Raw genomic sequence first — 22,385 nt, 5'->3', positions numbered from 1 at the left:
AGTGACTTGACATGTCTGGGGAGTTATTCCGCGAATACTGACAGTAACACTATACCAATCTCCTTCCTCCCCACATAAGATCAAAGTTGTGGCAGAAGAGTACAAGAGGAAACAGATGGTATTGCGCAATCCCAACAACATATATATTCACACTATAGGCTGACAGAGATCTCTCTCTCTCTAAGTAAAAAATAAAGATCCAAGCACAAAAAAACATGAATCAGCTATATATGCTTATATATCAGTCAGCCTATGGTGTAACTAAAAAATAAAGATAGATAAGTAAAAATAAAAAAATTGAATCAGGTAGGCCCTAGAACCCTGGTCCTGTTCAAACTTCCAAGCAAACAAGTGTTTGGGAGGAAGGCTTGGATCTTGAAGTGGTTCCTGCTTGATTTGGTGGAGAAAGGAAGATTGCTTAAGCGAAATAGTATGAAAGGAGAACACAAAAATATGCCCTCTGAGGGACACAATGGATGTGAAGTGCTTTAAAGAGGAATGCTTCACTGAACAGTGCTGTAAAACATACTGTTTAAAAGAGTGAAAGAGAATCCCCATTTTACTCCAATCTTATCAAAGTATCAAATGACAAAAGTGATAATGAGTGGTGAAGATGCTTATTTTCCAGAGATCTTGAACAAGTGACAAGGAGAATGACCCATGTCCTCAACAGAAGCAAGTGCTATGGATGGCACTGGCAGCTCATGTGTAACAAGAAAATTCTTAGTCCCAGGAATATTTTCTATGAGCTCATGAAAGGAGTCAGATACTGTGCTTACTACAGTAGTATTTGGGGAATGAGAAAAAATGTGGATTGTTGGAAAAGGTCTTCTGAATGTTGAGTAGAATTGGGTCCAAATGGTGTCACTGAATCAGAAATACCTTTTTGTTCCCCTTGTCTTCGGGAAAATGTGGAGTTGTTTCAAGCTATGCATTTGAGGGAATTTTTTTTACTCAGACTTATCTCTAAGGAAAAGCTGTTGGAAAGGGCATGGGGGTGAAAGAGCAGGGGAAGGAGTAAACAACTAGGTGGTTAATTCAGCAACAAAACCAGTATCTATGAAGGATGGTTCAGACAGAGAACATGATGTATGGCAAGCATAACAGACAAGCAAGGTGAAAACAGGTATCAGGTCAGGTTGTTCCCTTTTATTCTGAGCAATTCTACTCCATGACACTAACACAGGTTTCCTTAGCTAATATCTTTGTTGATCTGTAATAGTGACAGATAAATTCTAGAGTGGATCACCTAGAGATCATGCTAAACACACTACTAAATCAGTCATTTAGACTGGCATCAACTGACAGCAAGTCTCTTTTTGTATATGATTCTTGGCTAAATCAGAGGAATGTTTGAACTAGAAATAGACCAAAACCAAAGCATGTTGTTCAAGCAGATTTGGGCAGGAGGGGAAATAATCCTGAATTGGACTTGGTCCTTATAAAGGGCTTAATCAGGCCAGGATTAGGGAGTTTGAAATGCAAGCAATTAGTTAAATGCTCTGGCTTGTACTGAACTCCAGTGCATGGGTACTAGTATCATGCTGTCTCAGAACAGAGCTAACCACATTTGCAAATCTACCCCCATTGAACAATTGTGGAATGACAGAGTGAAATACACTCAGTGGATATAGTGTACATAAACTGAAATAGAACTTAAGTGGGACTTCAGAATATGGCACCAGGAGAATTACATCTCTTTGAGGGCAGAATTGAGACCCTGATCTTCCTTTCTGTGTTGACCAGCCTGATTTTTTGATGACCCTGCCATGTCTGTGTTACTATAACTGTAATGCTTTCCATGCAGATGGAATTAATTGACCTATTATATTGGGAGTGAACTGGAACCTTACTTTACTCTCAGCCACACTGCTTTACCTGGTCAATTCAATGGAATAACTGGATTACTGGAATAACTGAACTAAGATCCCAAATTAATTCCATAAGACACCCACCAGACAGCAGAAATTGACAACGATTTAACTTAAAGGGAGACTGTGTCTACCCTTCTGCCCACAGGGGTTTGTCTGTGAGCAGTAATTCCAGTGGGTCCCTTATTGTCCTTTTAAATAACATTCTTCATTTTATTAGTATTTCAGTCTATTTCTATCTCTCTCCTAACTTCTTTGTAAGACTGCCCAAGAAAGAATCCAAGTTTTGTGGTATGGAGTGTACAACTTAGCAGGACAAAACCCTGTTCACTACTATTTCAGGACTTCTTCTCTTTAGGCTTAAAAGACAAACTGCACCACTTCTAGTATTATTAATAATATAATAGACAGTGCCTTTCATTCTCAAGGTTCCACAAATGTATTACTGACTGCATATACACACCTAAGGGTTTAGACACATGACATGTTACATCAGTATAATCAACCCTTACACCAGTGCAAACAAGGTGCAGATAGACAACATATAGCCCTAGACCAGTGGTGCTCAACTTTCTATCCCTGCAGGCTGGTTGATGGGCATGTGATTGGACTGCAGGCTAGATGCCTTGGGAAAGGTTGAGTTGTAGCCCAGATTCAGCCTGGGATCAGTGTGTGGGGTTGATTCATGGGTGCAATTCGGCCACAGAGTGACCCCATGCAAGTCAGGCCCTGTCTCTGGCCCTTGGAGCTCTGTACAGGTCCAGAAATTTGGTAACAAGGTAGTGGTGGCAGGATTGCCCGAGTTTCCAGAACCACATAATCTTCACTGGCTTAATGACATGGCCCTGCAGGCTGGACTTGGCCTGCAGGCCAGAGGTTGAATACTACTGCTCTATATCAATGTAATTATTTGAATCTGGTAAAGAATAACCCCAGGAAAGATCAGGGACAAAAATACACCAGTGTAAATTATATCTATAAGTAATGGTTTGCGTGCAACGCTATCCAGAGAATAGCCTGGCAAATGAGCTATGACCTGTTCCCCCACCACCTAGTGGTGAGGCACTATTAAGAGCCTTCTACAGGCACCTGGACTAGATCATCGTCTGTCCATTCCTGGTGTAATTTAATCTAGGATACAAAACCAATATATATTACACCAGTGTAAATGTATGTTGTGTTCAGGCCCTGAAATGCATCCATCTTTGCTGGCTCCTGAAGACAGCCTCTACATGCCAAAATCTGTTACCAGACTTAATATTAGACTTTAAGTAGTAGTACTGAATTCATAAATGCTTGAGCAAGAATAGTCTGTTCTTTAAAGAGAGTGTTTATTGATAAACACACAGGATGGGAAGAGGAAAACATTGGCTAGAGATAGGGAGGCAAACTCTTACCTTTCACCTACTAGTTTTTTAAGTCTACTTTGGGCTGAAAGCACCTTTTCCCAAGTAAAACGCCCATATAGCAAAATGCTGTTTCATCAAAACAGCCATACAGCAAAATGCACAGGACTCAGGTCATCTCTCTGGCTTCCTGATTTTCAGAAGAAAGAGCCCTCTCCCCTGCTAGGTGTCCAAGTAGTGCGTACAGTAATCTATAAACACATGACTGTTTCTTGAAAACCAGGTGAGGACCACAACAGAGAACAATTTATCCTGTTGCCAGGTAACTTAGAGACTAGAGCCTCACTTTATGATGGAGAGTTGCTAAGTAAGTGCCCAAGTCCTTTGTACCTAGAGTACACCTGAGTCCTATTTTAGATATGAGTCCATTTTGAGACTTAGCCCTTTCTGTATATGTATATCAGATTGCTGTTTCCATGCTGAGAAGCCTTGATTACTGAGAATCACTTGGATCAAAGTCAACCAAATGTTCAAGCTGGTACCTCAGGCAGCAGCAGCAGCATGCTTCTGGAGTGGGACTCACCACACAGGAGATCAAAAATGCTCTATGTCCTTCCTCTACTGGCTCCCTGCACATCTCACTTAATTTTTAAATTTCAAATCATTTAATGGACTAAGACCAGGCTATGTTAGAAATAGGATTTCAATTCACAGCCCTTTGAGATTGCTGTGCTTATACAAGACAGAGACATTACTGTATCTACCACTGTCAAGATGAACAAGGAATCGAGGTATCTGACCACTGATGCATAGGACTTGTTATTCCTTTTAGATGAAATGGTCATGGGCTGGAACAAAGCTATAGAAACAATGCTGAAAGCAGACAGAACCTCAGGACTCCCCACCTTCCAAAAGGAAGTGTCTGAACCCAGGTGTAACAGGGGGGCCTGCTCCAGGCCCATCTCACTGTGGCCTGCCCAACTGCTTCTGGGCTAACCACCCACCTTCTCTCCCACCACACCTTGTTGTTAATTGATTAATTGATGTTGTTTAAGCAGGAGGCTGCCCGTTTCTTGCCCCGATGCCAGGGGGTGCTATCTGCGGCTCCGTTCCTCCCCTACACCGCAGCCCAAGCCTCGCAGATGGCATCCAGATGTTATCCATATCACTGGCCCTGCACTGGGCACCAGAATCCTACTAGTTGGACCCCACTTAGATCCCTCCGTTCAGGTATCCTATTCTGCCTTCATCCCCGGCTGCATAGCTCCCTGAGCTGCTTTCCCCTTACGGGTGTGGTCCCCCCGGGACCTTTGGCTCTACTGGCCCTGGCCCACCTCCAGGGCAGTTGGAACCCCAGGCCCACAGCTATTGGATGTTGCTTGTGGTGGGGCTCCGGCCCTTCGACCCTTCCAGTCCTAGCCCCAGCTTGGACCAGTTGGGGGATGTCAAGACAGGTTAAAAGTCTATGGCCCCACTCTCTCTCTGGAGTCCACCTTCTAGACCCTACATAGTGGGTAACCCACCCGGTTGTGGGAACTAGGGGTTAAGGCGCCCTGACCCACCTTTCACTGGGGTGGTAGCTGGCCTGGCATTTCCCGGGGGCTCCCATGCCACTGAGAGCTCCACCGGGCCACCCACTCCCGGCAGGGTGCAGTTTTAGGTCATGCCTAGGACCAGGAGCCTCCTGACCATTCCTTGCAGCTCCTGCCCTTACCTCCAGATAATACCTGCAGCCAGGCAATGTTGTTGCCTGGCCTCCCTGCAGCAAAATGCCCTGTTTATATGGGCAGCCCTGAATCTAAAATGGCTGCCCTCATGAGGCACCTGCCAGCCGCTGTCTTCTGGCCCTTAAAGTGACAGGCACAAACAGTGACCTGCCACACCCAGGTTTGGCATCAAACAGCCCGTGGGCTGAACCCAGCCCACTGAGCCACTGAATCTGGTCCACAGAGCTGGAGGGCTTTGCCTACACCCACATTGCTGCTGCTTCTCCCAGCCCCTTCCCCCTGCTCCCCCTCCTCACCACTTCCCTGGCTGTGTGAGGGTCAACTTCCAGTGATGTGCCACTGCACCAGGGCTGAGGAGCTGCAAACTGCGTCTACACTGCCTCTGCTTTGCTTCACTCTCTCCCTCCCAGATACTGTATGAGCCCAGCTAGAAGCTCCCTACACCCAAGCAGCCCCCCACCAGCTGGTAGCTGAGCCCACATACAGCCAGGGGGTGGGGGTGGCTGGGAGAAATGGCCATGGCATGGGTGCAGCTCCCAGCTGTCTGCCTCTGCTTCTGCCTCATCAGTAGTGCAGGGAAATCCCTGCCACTCGTTGATGTGCCATCAAAGCCACCCAGGCTGCATCATATGGGAGCTGGGTTGTTCTGCCCTGCGGCTTCTTAAAGGTTTTTGATCACTGTCCTAATCACTAAGTCACAGGGTACACTCCTTCTTGCTTGTGCTCATTCCTTTCAGCACAGTGCCTCAGCTTTACCAGACAGCCCACATTCAGAACAGCCTAATGTTTAGAGGAGTGTCCTGGAAGGTGCAGGTTAGAATCCCTTCAGGCTAAGGGGGAGACCAACAACACAGATCTCAAGAGACCACCGTGTCCTCCAATGGTTGTTGCAGCTGGAAAGCAGCTACAGCTCCATTTCATGGGGGTATTGGTCCTGTCAGTATATATTGGCTAGGCTTTGAACATGCCTATCAGTTCAAGCTCCTAACGGGACTTGCATGTCATTCCTCATAGATCCTGGACTCCAGTCACACTTAGGTGGGGGATTGGCACTAAGCTACAGAGAACTGGGACAGTCCTAGGCCCCTAGGTAATTTTCCAATGAAAAGTAGGAAGGTAGCTACTAAGTTTAGACACCTGTAGCATTAAGCACCCCCTGAGCAGGGTCTTTTTATCTCATTGTAATTTTGAATTTAGACACCTAAAATCTACCTAAATCCAATTAATTACACAATGCTATTTTTGGACACAGTCCTTAGTGTCTATATAAACCTGAGTGACAGACTGTTTCTACACTGAGAAGCTGAAGTGAGATTTGTTTTAATATACATGTGAACAAATGTAGTAAAACTTGTAGTGAATACAAATCCCACTTTTTGTAAGAGTAGGTTTACCAATCTCAATATTAGGGACAACTTTCAGTTCTGGTAGCTACTTTTCTTGCTTACATTTCTGCTTCAGTCATGTTGCTGAATACCCTATTCTTCCCTGCGGAAAGTTCTTCCAGAGAGCTTTTATTCCAGACATCTGTAAAGCATGTAGCACACTGGTGCTATATAAATAAATAATCTGCTTTGTATTGCTGCTGTGAGCTACTAAATGATGCATCCCACTCTAGAACTGGCTGCATTTTAATAGCAGGTAAAATATTCTCCACATACTTCTTACTACAATCAAAAAGGCATAATGAGCTTGAATTAATTCAAGTGCATAAAGCACTTTGAGACCTGCTAAGGAAATGTTCTGTAAAAGTACAAACTGTTATTAAACATTATTAATAAAATATTGTTTAAAATTGGTCTTTGTCCTTTTTTAAAAAATATTTTGGCTAATACCTTTCATGCAACACAGTGTCTTACTGTTTGCCTATTCATAAAGATTCACACACACAATGACCAGAACTCTTACCATCTCTATTACCTGTTTCAGAAGTAGAAAATGATATCATTATTATTAATTAATGATAGAGTTTCATCAGTGCACTCAAACTTGTACAAAATTTAGTGAGACAAGATTCCTACAAGCTAAATGTGATCTCGTTACCCATACAGATTGATCAATTTGCACCAGCAAATTCTAATGGGGTGCCAAGAACTGTCATGGTATAAATGATGTCACCATCAAAACTCTTAATGCCTAATGAGTATTAGTTACTGTGCTGCAGCAAAATATCCATATTAATTATTTAATCAAATAAAAGTGAGGGAAATTTGGGAGGCTAATAAATGTGCCCAGTTAAAAGAGTAAATGCTCCTGGTTTAAAAACAGCAACATTTACATGGGATGTCTACGTAGTTAGGGTCCAGTGCCCATGTGGTTGAAAAATGAAATAAATATAGTTACTAGAAAATACACTGTAGAGAACAAATCTGCACCTGCACAATTAGATCAGGTTACCTAACAGTCTGCTTGTACCAATTTCTGTGGAAATGATCACATTGTATATTTGCATCAGATGGGGTTCCAGCGACTTGTATAAAACACTTAAGCTTTGCTGTCTTGGTTTAATTCTTAGCAGGAATCCTTTAATAAAAATATAGCTTTGAAGTGTACAGCAGGGCATAGGTTACTGTCTATTGCTCACTGCCGCAGAAATAAAAAATGTGTGTCACGCTTTCACTTTGTATTGTGATTAATACCTCTAATATGTTCTCTGATCTCTTCACTCAACAGCATCTGCAATGACCAGCGGTGTCATCATTTCTAACAACAGATACCTTCATGGTCTATTACTACTTCATCCATCAAACTGAATACTGAATGATAATTATCATTCATACAAAAGAAAAGTATACCATGTGATACTGATAGGAATTTTATATATATAGATGTATAGTCTCTCTGTTCCAAACCCAAATTAACTTTTAATGATACATTTTTTATATTTTCTTTGCATTTTCAAGGCAACGCTTTTCCCCTTACACAAATGTTCTGCAGACAATGAATGTACGGGGATATTTTACACCTCTAATAGCCAAAGAGTAACTTTTTTTTAGAATGTGAGAGGTCACCAGTTTTCACTATTTTCTTATATTGCAGCGGATTTCAAAATAATTTAATACCTTGCTATGTTGCTTTTCCCTTTTAATTTTCCAGACATATCAGTGTTTGAGAGACAGTCAAGTGTACATGTGCATGTGTGAAACAATTGGCCTTCTTTTCCCACCAACAGCTTTTTCACACAAATGTGGCTCTAATGATTTCACTGAAATTGCTTTTGCTTTAGACTAGTTTAAATAAAAGCAGAATGAAGACAGATGTGTACATGTGTGACTGAGAAATCAATAATGTACAGCATGGGTCAATATGTGGAGGATTTTGTATATAGCTAGATGCAGGGGAGACTGTGTGAATGGGTCTGAGAGAATGCAAAAATGATTGTGGCCATGGATAGACCAGGCAATATTGGTATGTTTTAAGGTAGGTTAGGCAATATTCCCATCACAGCCCCATCATGGTTGACCAGGTCCAACTTGTATGTTTTAACTAATGTGAGTTTAAACAACATGTTGTACCTAGTATACCCAGAGCCAGACTTAGAGAAAATGGTGTGCTGGGTAAACTTGTATTTTGTCCACACTGCTGCAGGGACACAGGCCACAGTCTGGCAGGGGGGCGGAGCAGCATGGTGTGCCAGGCAGGTGGACAACCAGGCACTGCTGCTGCTGCCTGCACTGCCTTGGCAGCTGGAGGTGGGGGGCAGGCTGGGCTAGGCACTGCTTCTGCCAGGGGCTGGGACCAGCAGAGTGAGGCAGGGGGAGAGCACAGCTGTTGAGTGCAGGCTGCTCACATGTTTGTGTGCGTGCATGTGTGTGTGTGGCACTGCCCTGACCACAGTGCTCTGGACAGTGCCCAAGTTGCCCACCCCTAATGCCTGCTCTGAGTATATCAAGGACAACCATGTTTAGAAAGGGCTTAGCTGGGCATGGGTGTAGGCCAGTGGTTTTTAACCTTGTTACCCTTAAGGCACCCGTCCTTAGACTCGAGGCACCTCGTTACATTCAAAGCACCCCACAGAAAATGCCAGCTCTTATTTCACTTGGTTTTTTTACTAGAGAAAGCTAATAAAGCAATTGTTGCAAACCACTCTGAAAGACCACAACAGCGCACAATGTTTCTAGCACTCTGGACTGCTATTTGAAATGTCTGGGTTTATCTACTGAATCATATTTGCACACCTAACAGTGCTGACACGGTGTGGCACCCCGTGGCACCCTTGAAAGAATCTTGGGGCACCCCAGGTTGCTGTGGCATCCTGGCTGAGAACCACTGCTCTAGGTGCTTGCCTACATGGAAATACTGTATTTAGCGGTGTAAGTATAGCATTATACGGCTATAACTCTTCCACAGATAACTATTTTGGAGTAAGAGACTCCCTTTCTGCTGTTGCTCACACGTTTAAACTTAGCTAATTTGGAGAAAAATGGAGAGGTGAGGTTGTGTGTGGGTGGGAGTGAGAGAGGAAAAGTGTGTGAAAAGTGTGTGTGTGTGTGTGTGTGTGTATCTGTGTGGGTGGGTGAGTGTGGCTTGGTGTGTATGTGTGTGTCAAGTGGTTGTGTCTGGATGGGTGTGTGTCTATGTGTATGTGTCTGGGTGTATGTCTGGGTGGGTGTGTGGCTGGGCATGTGTGTGTGTGCGCGTGTGCCTGGATATGTGCATCTGGGTGGGTGGGTGTCTTGATGGATGTGTGTCTATAGGTGTGTGCCTGGGAGCGTGCATCTGTGGGTGGGTGAATGGGGGGGGGGGGGGGGGGAATCTCTTTGTGTGCGTGCCGTGGACCGGGGGCTGCGTGTAGGAGTGGGTGTGTACGTCTGGGAGGGTGTGGCGGGGGGCGGGGAGCAGGGAAGGGGGCAGGCGGGGCGCGGGAGGCGGCGGGCAGGCGGGCGGGGCTGGGCAGAGCGGCGCGAGGCAGCGGGAAGCGGCGGGCGACGCCGTGTGTACCGCTCCCGCCATGGAGCACCTGCCCAAGGACGGCGAGAGCGCGGCAGCGGCGGGCGGGGAGCCCGGCCGGGGCGCCGCCTCGCCCAGCGGGGTGGTGGTGCAGGTGCGGGAGAAGAAGGGGCCGCTGCGCGCCGCCATCCCCTACATGCCTTTCCCCGTGGCCGTGCTCTGCCTCTTCCTCAACACCTTCGTGCCGGGGCTGGGTAAGCAGCCGCCTCTGGGCGGGCGGGCGGGCGCGCGCGCGCTGTCCCGGGCGCCGCCTCCGCTACTTTCTTGCAGAAACTTCCAGCCGGGCCGGGGCGCTGGAGGGGGCGCGAACGGATCGGGCAGCTGGAGCTGGGGACGGGGCTGCATGCCTCTTTCCAGAGGTTGCCTGAGAAATGTGTGCGTGTGTGTGGGGGTGTGTATGCCTCCCTCCAGATGTTGCCGTGGGGCACCGCTGGCAACTTCTGCTGCCCGGGGCAGTTCCCGTCGAGCCCGGGGTGGTTGCAGGGGGCAGGGAGCCGCGGGGCTCTCCGGGGTGCCTCCCCCGCGCCGGGGCACAGCTGGGCTTCCCCCTGCCCTCTCGGGCACTGCTTCTCCCAGGGCTCCTGGCCGGGCGACACTGGGCACTGGGCAGCCTCTGCCCCCGGCCCCTTCATCCGCCTCTGGGGAAGTGAGCTTCAGCTCCGGGAGCTTGTGCTGAACGTGTGTGTGTGTGTGTGTGGACACACACAGCACGAGCTTTGGTGAGTTGTTTCTGCGCGTGTGTGTGCACACATATACACATGTACAAATACAAACTTTGGCAAGTTGTGTGTGTATATCCTTCTGTGTGTACATGTGTGGGTGTGTACGTGCATATGCACACTCGCATGTCCAGCATAAGCCTTGGCACATTGTATGTGAATGTGTGTGTGTGTGTATACATGCGTATGTATGGGTATACACACACACACACAGAGCACAAGCCTTGGCAAGTTGTGTATGTGTGTGTACACATGTGTATGTATGTGTATATACACACAGAGCACAAGCCTTGGCAAGTTGTGTGTGCATGTGTGTGTACACGTGTATGTATGTATATACACACACAGCACAAGCTTTGGCAAGTTGGATGTGTGTGTGTACATGTCTGTATGTGTATATATACACACACAGAGCACAAGCTTTGGTGAGTTGTGTTTGTACGTGTGTGCATACATGTATACACAGCACAGACTTTAGTGAGTTGTGTGTATGTACACACACATGCACGCACACACACTGTTAGAAGATACAAGTCTGCCCTGCCTTCCACCTGACTTGAGACTGATAGGGCTAGCTTGACTCCACTGGATTGGGCTTTCAGCCTCTCATTGCCTTGTCCCTGTGCTTTGTGTGTCTGTCTACTGTGAGACCCAGTTGCTTACTCTGTGGCTTCCCCGTCCCGTCTGCGTTACAAAGTGAACTGCTGGCGATGGGGGCGGAAGTTGTACTAAAAAGAAAGGCATTTTTAGAAGTCACTCAGAACCAGCTATCATCAGCTGCCTTTGTCACTTCCAGCCCTCTCTGTGCACAAAGGAAGAAGATGTCACTTCAGTCACATCGGTATTTTCCACCTGCTGGAATCAAAGGGTATTTTCTGCTCATCTGTTAAAACAGGAATGAGATAGCATGAACTGGATTACCTCTGTACTTCACTTGGTTTTAAAAGTAGTGATGGAAATGCCACAACATTAATTTTTACAGGAGCCCAGAAAACCATGGCGAAACTGAAATACCAACTGCCTGTCTGTGCCCTATTCTGTTTTTGCTCCAAGGTACCATCTGTAAGAAGTTGTGGGAAGACAGACTCAGTAGTCTAGCAAGCAATTTGTTTCATTTTTATAAGAACATAAGAACTGCATCTACTGAGTCACACCATAAGTCCATCGTGCCCAGCATCCTGTGTCACAGAGTGGCAGAGCAGATGGATATGACCAGGATTTTTTCTACTGTTCCTCTCTCACTTGCAGCTTTCAGCACAAAGTCTAGGAGTTCTGATTCATTTTTATTATTATTAATTATTAATAATAATTTGTTTCTACCCTTTGGACCCTTTATTTTTCACATCAGGTAGGGACTTCAAAGTCTCTTTCATTCTTTGGATGGTGTACAGCAGTGATCATCAACTAGGGTGTCATGGCACCCTGTGGTGCCCTAAGATCTTTTTAAGGGTGTTGTGAGGCATCACACAATATTAGCATTGTTAGGTGTGCAAACATGTTTCACAAGATAGACCCAGACATTTCAAATACAAATCCACAGCATTAAAAACATTCTGTCCTATTATGGTGTCTCAGAGTTCTTTGCAATAGAAAAATTGCTCTGTAATATTTCTGTATTCAAAAAATGGGTGACAAATTATGAGCTGGCATTATTTGAAAGGTGCCTTGAGTCAGAGGAGGGGTTCCTTCAGTTAAAAAAGGTTGAGAACCACTGGTGTACAGTCTAGAGGCAAAGGCAGGGGACTGGATTTTAGGATTCCTTTATTCTGACAGCCTGTTTCTCATACCATTTCAGAGTGAGCATGGTCCAAGCCATTAAGGGCACGTTTTCAGAAGTGTCTGCTGGTTTTGTTAGCCAAAGTTTGAGGTGCCTAACTTGAGAAACTTTATTCCATCTGAAACAACTGATATCCATGAAAAATGAGTGTTCAACACCTCTGAATATCAGACTCGAAAACGTAAAGAGGACATCCCAAAATTATGTCAATATTTTATGCTTAAAAATATTGGCATTCCTCAGTTACCACTTTTTTAAAAATAGGTGTCTTCATCTACTAAAATGCAAGGCCATATGGATTGGAGAGTTTAAGAACCGCAAGGACTCATGAAGTGCAAGGCTAAATCTTGGTTTCTTAGCAGAAAACAAAGAAAGAATTAAAAAAAAATCAGGAACAACCCATTCCTCAAATCTCCTAAATCAGCCTGTATCTTCCTTATTGCAGTTCCTGCTGACCTTTCCTTACTAGATCTGTCTCTCTGGAAACTATTGGGCACATCTACACATGCATTAACATGCTGTAGTTACTGTGCATTAAGTTTAGCACTAACTCAATATGCAGTAACTGGCACTACTGCACAGACTTCCTGCTCTAGACTTCCTGAGTTTTGGCAAGCTATTGAGGGCTGCATGACAGGGAGCCTGGGGCAGATAAATATTAATTTTCTAAATTTTTTAGGGGGTCAGATAGAATGGCCTGCTGGCCTCATCCGGCCCATGGGCCACATTTTGCCCACCCCGGTCTACTGCGTATTTAGCGTCTAATGTAGACACACCCACTGTTTTATAAAGCCTGATTTCCCTGCTTGCCCTGCTCTTAAAGAGACAGTATTCAATCACATGTTTGCAGCTGGGTTTCTGTGGCTTAATTCTTTATGATATATAAAATATTTTTCATTTCTCATATTAAATATAAAGTTCTAAATACACCAGATGTAACATATGATATACTAATATCACAATGTGTGTGCTGTTGAAAAATAACAGATTTATTGCAAACACAATGATAATTATTTTTAAAAAAATAATAATTTTACTGTGAAATTAGCAGCACCAGGATCATGTTTCCATGGTCCAGTATCACACCCTTCAGGTATAATGTATTCAAGTTGTTTGCATTCAGCCTCTTGAAGAACATAGATTAATGGACCATATAGGAACACTCCATTTGACTACCTTAATGGCTCTTTACTGCTATCCATTTTAATTTAGTTTCCTATTTTCCCCCAGAAAAAAATTGAAAATCATTATTTTTTTCCTATCTTATTGAATATATCTTTCACGTAAAAGAAAAGCAATAATAGAAGTATAAGGAAAAAATAGCAAAAGAAAGGCTTCTCAGTTGAATATATTATTTATCCATTAATGTTGGGGAACTATGACAAGCTTTTCTAGGATCCTCCAGAAATTCCCTCAGCATTTTTCATGGGCCACTGGATGAGGATAGATGGGACTAGCAGCATCTCTCATTCTTTGCATCTGTTGCCAGCCCAGCACTGTTCCCAACTACCAGATGCATCAGAGAGTCCCTTCTAAAGGTGATCAGTGCCCTTTCTTGATCAATGCCCTTTCTTGCTTCAGCCAGACGAGGTCCCTGAAGGTTGACAGTAGGCAGTCCCTCCTTTCTGGGGGCTAAATATGTTGCTGTTGCGGAACTCCCAGTCCTTGCCAACCTGGGGCCTGGAGACCTATAGTTGAGCATATTATGCTAGCATCAGTCAGTTGGGCCAGCACAGTGTTTTTCTTTCTTAAGATCCCTAGATTTTTCAGATTCCTTCTCTCATTAATATGCTAACTGGACCACTTCCTGTGTTTATTTTCTGCTGCAGAAGTCACAAATGGGGTTCCCACTGACAAAATCATACACTTGCATATCAGGGCAGATTTTAGCTTTTAGTTGGGTGTGTGAAGCACAGCACTTATTCTGTAAGTAAGTGAGCCAGTCCTCTGATGAAGCTGGTAACATCCTACACGGTTCATAGAGCTTTTGCCCAGGGAATAACAAGGCACTCAGCAAGCCAAGCTGAATGTAGCTTTTGACACAGTTTCAGCCAAATCCTGGTAATACCCCTCATACCACAGAGAAAGCAGCAGGTACCCAAATCTGTTCTAAGGGGCATCTAGTGCAAGATAGATCCCATCATCTCATGCTAGGATAATGCCTCAGTTTATTTCTTTGTACTGTGCAACATTTGTTCTCCCTTCCTCCTCAGGGGTTCATTCACATCTACTGTTGTGCTATCATCTTGTCTCTTCTATGGGCACTCATCAAAACTAGGGCCAGGTATATTCTTTACCTTTCAAATCATGCCTCATGTATTCACATTGTGTTTCTAGTAATGAGTCGCATGTTTCTGCTTCACTTTCATGCACTATAATGGGATACTATTTGATATGCTGGCTCTGCATTTGTGATCTTGACACATTCTCCTCTTTAATCACATATAGGACTACGCCTTTTACAACCAAACCTGTGTCATATATTACAACTCTTCTCTCCTGCTATACAGTTTTGACATCTGAGTGTCATCACAGTGTCAAAATCAGCTTGGTCTTGTGATTCTTATGATCTGGTCCAGGCTTCTCGTGTGAAAATTCTGATATAAAATGAGACCACAACAGGAGTAGAAGTTATTAGGAACTCAAATCCTGCACTCTCTGTTCCACTGAAACTTTCACTAATTGTATTAATATATTAAATATTTTTTTAAATCTTCATCTCAGTTATTTTTATTAGGGACCTGATTAGGTCTTTATTAGGACCTCATAAGGGACCTGTTGAAGGGCATTTAATGCCTAAAAGCATGTCCAGCAGCTTTCCCAACTAAACAGTTGGTTCAGTAAGATAGCACTAAAAATTCTTGCCTCTCGTCTGTTTCCTAGACATTTTTGGCAATGATACTCCAACCCTACTTATCTTTATTTTTGAGTCAAGAGCCGAAGGGTCTGTTTTCAGACTCTGCTAGTGGCCTGCTGTGTGACCTTGGTGAAGTCACTTGAATGTGCTATGCCTCTTCTCCCTTCTGTCCTGTCTTTTGTCTGTTTAGATTACAAGGTCTCCAGGGAGGGATTGGCTCTATGTATTTTCACAGTGCTTGGTACTTTGGGGCATAGCATAGGTTGGGGCTGGGAGGTGTTACAATAATAGAACTAATTAGTAATAACAACATCCATCTGCCATTGATTAGTTTTTAAAGGGGATTATGCATTTTACTCTATAATGGCCAATTTTTTTCATGAATTCATCTTGATATGTCAGGAGGGATTCTACAGTGTTTACATACACTTACTGAACAAGCATCTTATGCTGCTCCCGGAAGTGTGAGTTGTTCAGATTTAAACCACTTCCCTGCACTTGAACCTGATAGCATTATATATCATATTCTTCTCTTGTTCATGTAAGAACAGATTTGCTTGACTTAAAACAGAATTTGTGCTTCTAACTGGCTGCAAAATACATGTACTGTTGGCCATGCTGGAAAACTTACAAATCCTGAGTCTGATCCTGCTTCCAATAAATTCAACAGCAAAACCCCTGTTGGCTGCAGTGATAAAGGATCAGAGCCAGGGCAGGCTAAAATGATACTTCACTGATAGGAGATTGTTGCATATTTCACCTGGTTGGGTGGAAGGCATATTTGCACTTCCTTTAGGAAACAGTGGGTGGATCTACATATGCATGAATGCACTTTTACTAATACACATTGAAATTAGTACCTCCAATATGAAGTACTAAATAAATGCATATTAGGTTGTGCTAATGTGCAGTAGCGCAAGTGCAAGCGCACACTTTTTAGGTGATGCTTAACGCGCAGTAGCCTATTCTACCACATATTAGCATATTAGCATATTTTTTTACACACTGCTTTAATGTGCAGTGGAATAGGCTACTATGCATTAAGGTGCACATGTGGACATGCCCAGTGAAAGTCCTTGACTTTGAGCTATCAATCCTTTCTCCATATATTTGCAGGAAGTTGTTATTCATGTGCATACTCTTTGGTGCAGTTAAAATAAAGGGAATGGAAGCTACCAGAGCAGATGAGAAAGTAGGGAGCAATAAATAAAGGCAAGAGTTCTACCTCTTGAAAACCAATGAAGTTGATTTGTTCATTAGTTCCTGGCACACAGAAATAACACCTATATAGTGTCTGGGCAATGACGCAGACCAATAAATGCAGGGACAATTTGTCATCATCTTAAAACCACTCTTTCCTGAAAGATACTCTGTTGAGTTAAAATTAGAATTAAAAAATTCTGAGGTATGTTAGCATATAAAATCAGAATTTTAGGCATCCGAATTCCCTGCTATTTCTTACGCTGTTTATGTTTACCCTTGATCTATTTGTGGCAGTGAAAATAGGTTAGTCACTTTCTCTTTTGCATATGATGAATTTGTTTTCAGTTAATTTCATGCAGCCTCATAAGACTGTAATTTTGGGGGAATGGCTGCAAATTCTTAAGAGTTTTTTTTATTCACATTCATATTGGAATGTTACAAAAATGTATGGGGAATTAAAACAGCTTTGCTAAAATATAACACTTGTGTCCCATACAACAGGAGGCCCATTAAGTCATCTCATTTTACCCTGTTATTTCAGAATGTGTGGTATTTTCAGTTGCACACTAATTGGATTATTTGTGATACTTTGACACAACAGTTTGAGGCTTCCAAGGGGCCACTGTAATGTACCTCAGCTGCAGCTGTCATAACTCCATCTTTATGATAATGCAAGGCAGGCCATAGAAATACTGGTGGTGTCACAAATACAGGGCTATAAAAGGAACAGATACAGAATATGTGGGAGAACAGAGAGGATCAAAGTACTGTTACAGTTGCATCTCAGGACCAGAAGTTAGAGAATTTGGCTTTTATTTCCAGCTCTGTAACTGATGCTTTAACAAGGTGCAAATAGCTGCTTTGAAGTCAATGAGGTTTACTAAAGTAAGGACCTCAGGAGGAGACCAGTAAGCCCGAGGGCTAAATCCATCCCCAACCAGCCCTGAGAGTGGCAGAGCCAAAAGAGCTAGCTGTAAGACTCATCACAGTGTCCTCTGATCAATAAATCCTGCTGTATTTAGCAGTGTGTGTTTCTATCCACTATGTGCTGCAGATGGCAGATGGGATGAGGGGCTGGCCATGCCCTTTAGCTGGCAGACTATGTTCTCTTGGAGCTGCCATGTGCCAGCCAGTGTGGGAGTAGATCTGGCTCTTAACCATTCCCTGAGCCAATACACTGAAATCTTGTCCTCCTGTCTACCCGTTTCTCTTCCTTTAACTAGTGTGTGTCTGTGCATGTATACACACGTGTATGCACATGCATGTACCTGGGATGGAAGAAGTCAACTGGAGGCAAATACTAAAAGTAAATCATCTGGGGCACATGATTTAGGAGGAGAGGCTGAGGGAATTGCATTTATTTAGTCTTCAGAAGAGAAGACTGAGAAGAGATTTGATAGCAGCCTTTTAACTACCTGAATGGTGGTTCCAAAGAGGATGAAGCTAGACTGTCTCAGTGGTGGCAGATGACAGAACAAGGAGCAATGGTCTTAAGTTACAGCAAGAGAGGTTTAGGTTGGATATTAGGAAGAACTTTCTCACTAGGAGGACAATAAAGCACTGGAACAGGTTACCTAAAGAGGTAGGTGGTGGAAGCTCCATCCTTCAAGGTTTTTAACGCCCAGCTTAACAAAGCCCTGGCTGGGATGATCTAGTTGCAGATGGTCCTGCTTTGAGCAGGGGGTTGGACCAGGGACCTCCCCTTACAACCCTAATTTTCTATGATTCTATCTGAAAATATGAGTTATTCTCCCACGTGACCCCTCCTGTAAGGAAGGCATGGACTTTTGGGTTACAACTTGTATAGCAGACTTTCATGCTAGGGTAACTGACATTAGTAGCATAAAATAAGGTTTGGACAAGATGGAGGAAACACCCACCCATAACCCCTGAAGATCCCAGTAGAAGGACCTGGGGACACCACTCTTTGACAGAGAGAAGGAGGATTCCCTCCTGCTGTGAATTCTCCTGTATCTTGGATGTTTCATCTCCCTGTCACAATTCTGCCACCTGCTTGTTCAATTTGCAGGCTCCTTGTTGAAGTTCCAGGCCAGCCGGTGTCAATTGGTCCATTGACTTGAATGTTTGATTTATCAAAACCAAGGATTTGCCCACGGGCTCTAATTACAGCTGTGTGACAAAGGGCCATGTTGAGCAGATGAGAGGCTGTGTGCACAAGCTGAGCAAGAGCATAAAACATACCCCTCAGAGAAGTCCGAAGAATGAAACCTGTGCAAGAACATCCATATTCATTTTATTTTTGCTGTCAGATCAATTAAATGGATGTCACAACACAAAGTCCCTTCTCTTTCTTTCTAATAGCACCTCAGTCAAAAGACAGAATTTGAAAAGAATGTCATGGCCACTTCTAGCACAGGGTTAAAATACTGCAACAAGTATATAGAATTTTCAGACATCTGTGCATGGATATCATGAATTTTTTGTGGTGTTCATGATCTTCTATTATTGTCCTATGCACGTGAAAATTAGTGCTTTTAGTGGGTTTGCCTGCAAGTTTCTGCAGTGAAAAGGTCTTGCAAATACTTGCACAAATCCGTAACCCATATGAAGACCCACGGTAAAAGTCTCAGGCACAGGCATCTATCTTTAAATCCTTTGTCTGCATTTGCACTGTCAAAAAAGGAGATGTGCAATTCATTTTTGGTATCCCAGGGTGCACCTCCAGTAGTGACAGCAGTGTTAGGCTTTGTCGTGTACATAAGTCTCACAGTGTGGTGACATAAGAGTGTCTGGAGTACACCTGACCTTGTGTACACTATAAGCACATCCCACTAAACACCCCCTTCTGACAAAACCTTGGTTTTGCCTCCTTCTATTTAAAATCATTGCAGTCAGACCAGAGAGAATACTAGTTTAGGCTACCTATTGCATATCAGAAGATATGGCATCAAAGAGCTAGTCAAAGTGAATGGGTCTGGCATATATTTGTAACATCGAGTTTTGGATAATCTGGAAAAAAGACAAGCTTGAAAAAACTACTTCACAATTAATTTGAATGAAAGTCATCCAATAAATAATTTATTCCCACAGTTCATTTCAGCAATATCAAAGATCAAAAGAGGATGGGGCTTTGGCCATGCTGAGTGCCAGGAGGTGGAACTCGCTCCTTAATGATAGCCAACTCTGCCCACTTCTTCCTATGTTTAAATAGCTACTCAAAGCTGTGTTTCTCCCCTAGCTGTATTTTATCATGAACATGGTTGTCCCTATATTTATTACCTTCCTTTTCCTAATCCCTTTCTCACTGTTTTGGTATTTCATTTGTTTTTGTTTTTGTTTTCTTTGGCTTTGGCTTTAAAGGGCTGATGATTAATCACAGGGGTCTTGTCAATTTATTATAAAACAATGTTCCAACTGCCTTGGCAAGGACAAGCATGGATTGTCCTTTACACATGCACAAATATATGCATACATATTGCTAAAACAGGGAGGCCCTGATCCTCACTGAGGGCGCAGTCACAATCACCATTATCGTTATTCTGTTTATTTTTTGTACTTCACTCCACTTGGACAGTAAAACATATTAGTCAGTTTGAATTTCGTTTATAATGACTCATCAGTCAATTTCATTTTCTGGTTGTCATGCCCTAACCCACTGTGCAGTATTTTGATTGCAGATACTGCCAACCCTGTTTAAATTAAACAAAGAAATATCCCTACAGACTCCACACCCTATTTTCATCAAAATAGAAACAAAAGGAATGAATCAAAACATTCCCATTTATTTCCCCAGTGCCATAGGCATACACCACGTTTAACAAATGCAGAAGACAGGGTTTGCTGAGCATCTTGCCATTTTCATTCTTTAGTGTAATTTAGACAGATACTTTACAAAGATTGAGGCTGAAGACAGATACAGACAAAAGGAAGAGGAGATCAGTGATTAAATAGCTAAATGAATGAAGTGAGTTCTAAGAGGGGATGGGGGGGGGGGAAGCTCTTCCAGATGCAGGGTTCGACAAGACAGAAAACAAAAGTCAATGATAGGATGAGAAAGGAGCATTCAGGCATGAGGGCTGCACAGAAGGGGATGAGGAAAATACTTTTGACTGGAGAACTCTGATTATACTGGAAAGCAGGGAGAAGGTAGTCGTATTTTTAGGACCTTGAATACACAGCTCTCCAGGGCTTTAAAAAAATTGGTAAAGGTTGTAGTGTGAAATGATATTATCACCTCTGTTTTACTGATGTTGTGATGGAGAGCATTTGTGGAACTGCTTGAAAGAGTCAAGGGAGACTAGGAAACAGAACCTAACTCTCCTGGGTCCTCCCTTCCCCACAAACTACCCTCCCTCTCCTACATATACATACGTACACCTGGGGGTCCACAGCCTGGACAAAGCACATGGGTGGATTTGAGAGCTATTGCAGAGGATGATTTAATAACACTTGAGAGATCCTGGGGTAAGAAAGAAAGCAGGGAATCTTAAATAACACCAACAGTGTGGGGAAATGTGAGATGACAGGAAGAGCAGAATTCATGGTAGGTTTCATAGATTTCATAAACATTAGGGGCTGGAAGGGATCCCGTGAGATCATTTAGTCCAGCTCCACCACCATAGGCAGGAAGTCAGCTGGGATCAAGTGACCCCAACAAGAAATACATCCACATGTTTTTTGAAAGAGTTCAGAGTAGGTGTTTGTACCACCTCCAAGGGGAGTTTGTTCCAGACTCTGGACACTCGTGCTGTAAAGAACTTTTTTCTTATGTCTAGTCTAAATTGGCCTTCCTGGAGTTTATGGCCATTAGACCTTGTTATCCCTTGGGGAGCTCTGGTGAATAGCTGTTCTCCCAGGTCCTAATGTACCCCTCTTATGTAATTGTAGGCTGCCACCAAGTCCCCTCTGAGCCTTCTCTTTTCCAGACTGAAAAGTCCCAAATCCCTCAGCCTCTCCTCGTATAGCCTGCTCTCCAGGCCTTGGATCATATGAGTGGCTGTCCTCTGGACTCTCTCAAGCTTTTCCACATCCCTCCTGAAGTGGGGGCCCAATACTGGATGCAGTACTCCAGCTGTGGTCTCACCAGGGCTGAGTAAAGTTGGAGGATGACTTCCCTGGTTTTGCTTGAGATGTATCAATGGATGCACGCCAGAGTTTGGTTGCTTTGCCAGCCACAGCATCGCATTGGTGGCTCATAGTCATCATAGAATCATAGGGCTGGAACGGACCCCGAAGGATCATCGGGTCCAGCCCTCTGCATGAGCAGGAAAGACATCTGGGGTCACCCAGCCAGGTGATCGTCCAGTCTTCTCTTGAAGACCTCTAGGGTAGATGATTGCACCACCACTGTGGGGGAGCTTGTTCCATAGTCTGGACACCCTGATTGTAAAGAAGTTTTTCCTAATGTTCAGCCTGAAACTAATCTTCCAAGAGTTTGTGGCCATTGTTTTTAGTTTTCCCCCAGGGCACCCTGGTGAACAGTTGTTCACTGAGCCCCTGATGTACGCCTCTGATATAGTGGTAAGGAGCAATCAGGTCCCCTCTCAGCCTTCTTTTCTTTAGGCTGAAGAGTCCAAGATCCCTCAGCCTCTCCTCATATGGCTTGCCATACAAGTCCCTGATCATGCAGGTGGCCCTTTTCTGGACCCTCTCAAGCTTTAGCACATCCTTGTTGATGGGCGGCACCCAGAACTGGATGCAATACTCCAGCTGCGGCCGCACCAATGCTGAGTAAAGTGGAAGAATCACTTCTTTGGATTTACTGGAGATGCATCAATTGATGCATGCCAGAGTTTTATTGGCCCTAGGAGCTACTTCGTCGCATTGCTGGCTCACATTCATGCTGGGGTCTATTGTTACCCCCAGATCCCTTTCATTTGTAGTGCTGGTCAGGTTAGCAATGCCCAGGCTGTAGGTGTGCTGGGGGTTCTCCCTTCCCAGATGCAGCACTTTGCATTTCTCTACATTGGACCTC

At 43.9% G+C, this 22,385-nt stretch overlaps 1 protein-coding gene and 1 long non-coding RNA gene across 3 annotated transcripts in view; one reads left to right on the top strand and one right to left on the bottom strand.

The window, feature by feature from the left end:
- Positions 1-5,051, bottom strand: part of LOC109282119 (uncharacterized) — a 31,978-nt gene extending 26,927 nt beyond the window's left edge. Inside the window, exon 1 of the long non-coding RNA XR_002088991.2 lies at positions 4,932-5,051. This is a non-coding gene — a long non-coding RNA (uncharacterized LOC109282119). The remainder of the gene's footprint in view (positions 1-4,931) is intronic.
- Positions 5,052-9,842: 4,791 nt separating this feature from the next.
- STUM (stum, mechanosensory transduction mediator homolog) overlaps positions 9,843-22,385 on the top strand; it is a 99,881-nt gene continuing 87,338 nt past the window's right edge. For both annotated transcript variants that reach the window (XM_019483107.2, XM_014598021.3), the window contains exon 1: positions 9,843-10,088. In XM_019483107.2, the coding sequence (XP_019338652.1) occupies positions 9,896-10,088 (193 nt within the window). In that variant the 5' untranslated portion in view covers positions 9,843-9,895. The remainder of the gene's footprint in view (positions 10,089-22,385) is intronic.

Source organism: Alligator mississippiensis, chromosome 1 (assembly GCF_030867095.1).
Source record: "Alligator mississippiensis isolate rAllMis1 chromosome 1, rAllMis1, whole genome shotgun sequence".
Lineage (NCBI taxonomy): Eukaryota > Metazoa > Chordata > Crocodylia > Alligatoridae > Alligator > Alligator mississippiensis.
The sequence above is the reverse complement of the archived record's forward strand: the minus strand, read 5'-3'. Positions and strand labels throughout refer to the sequence as shown.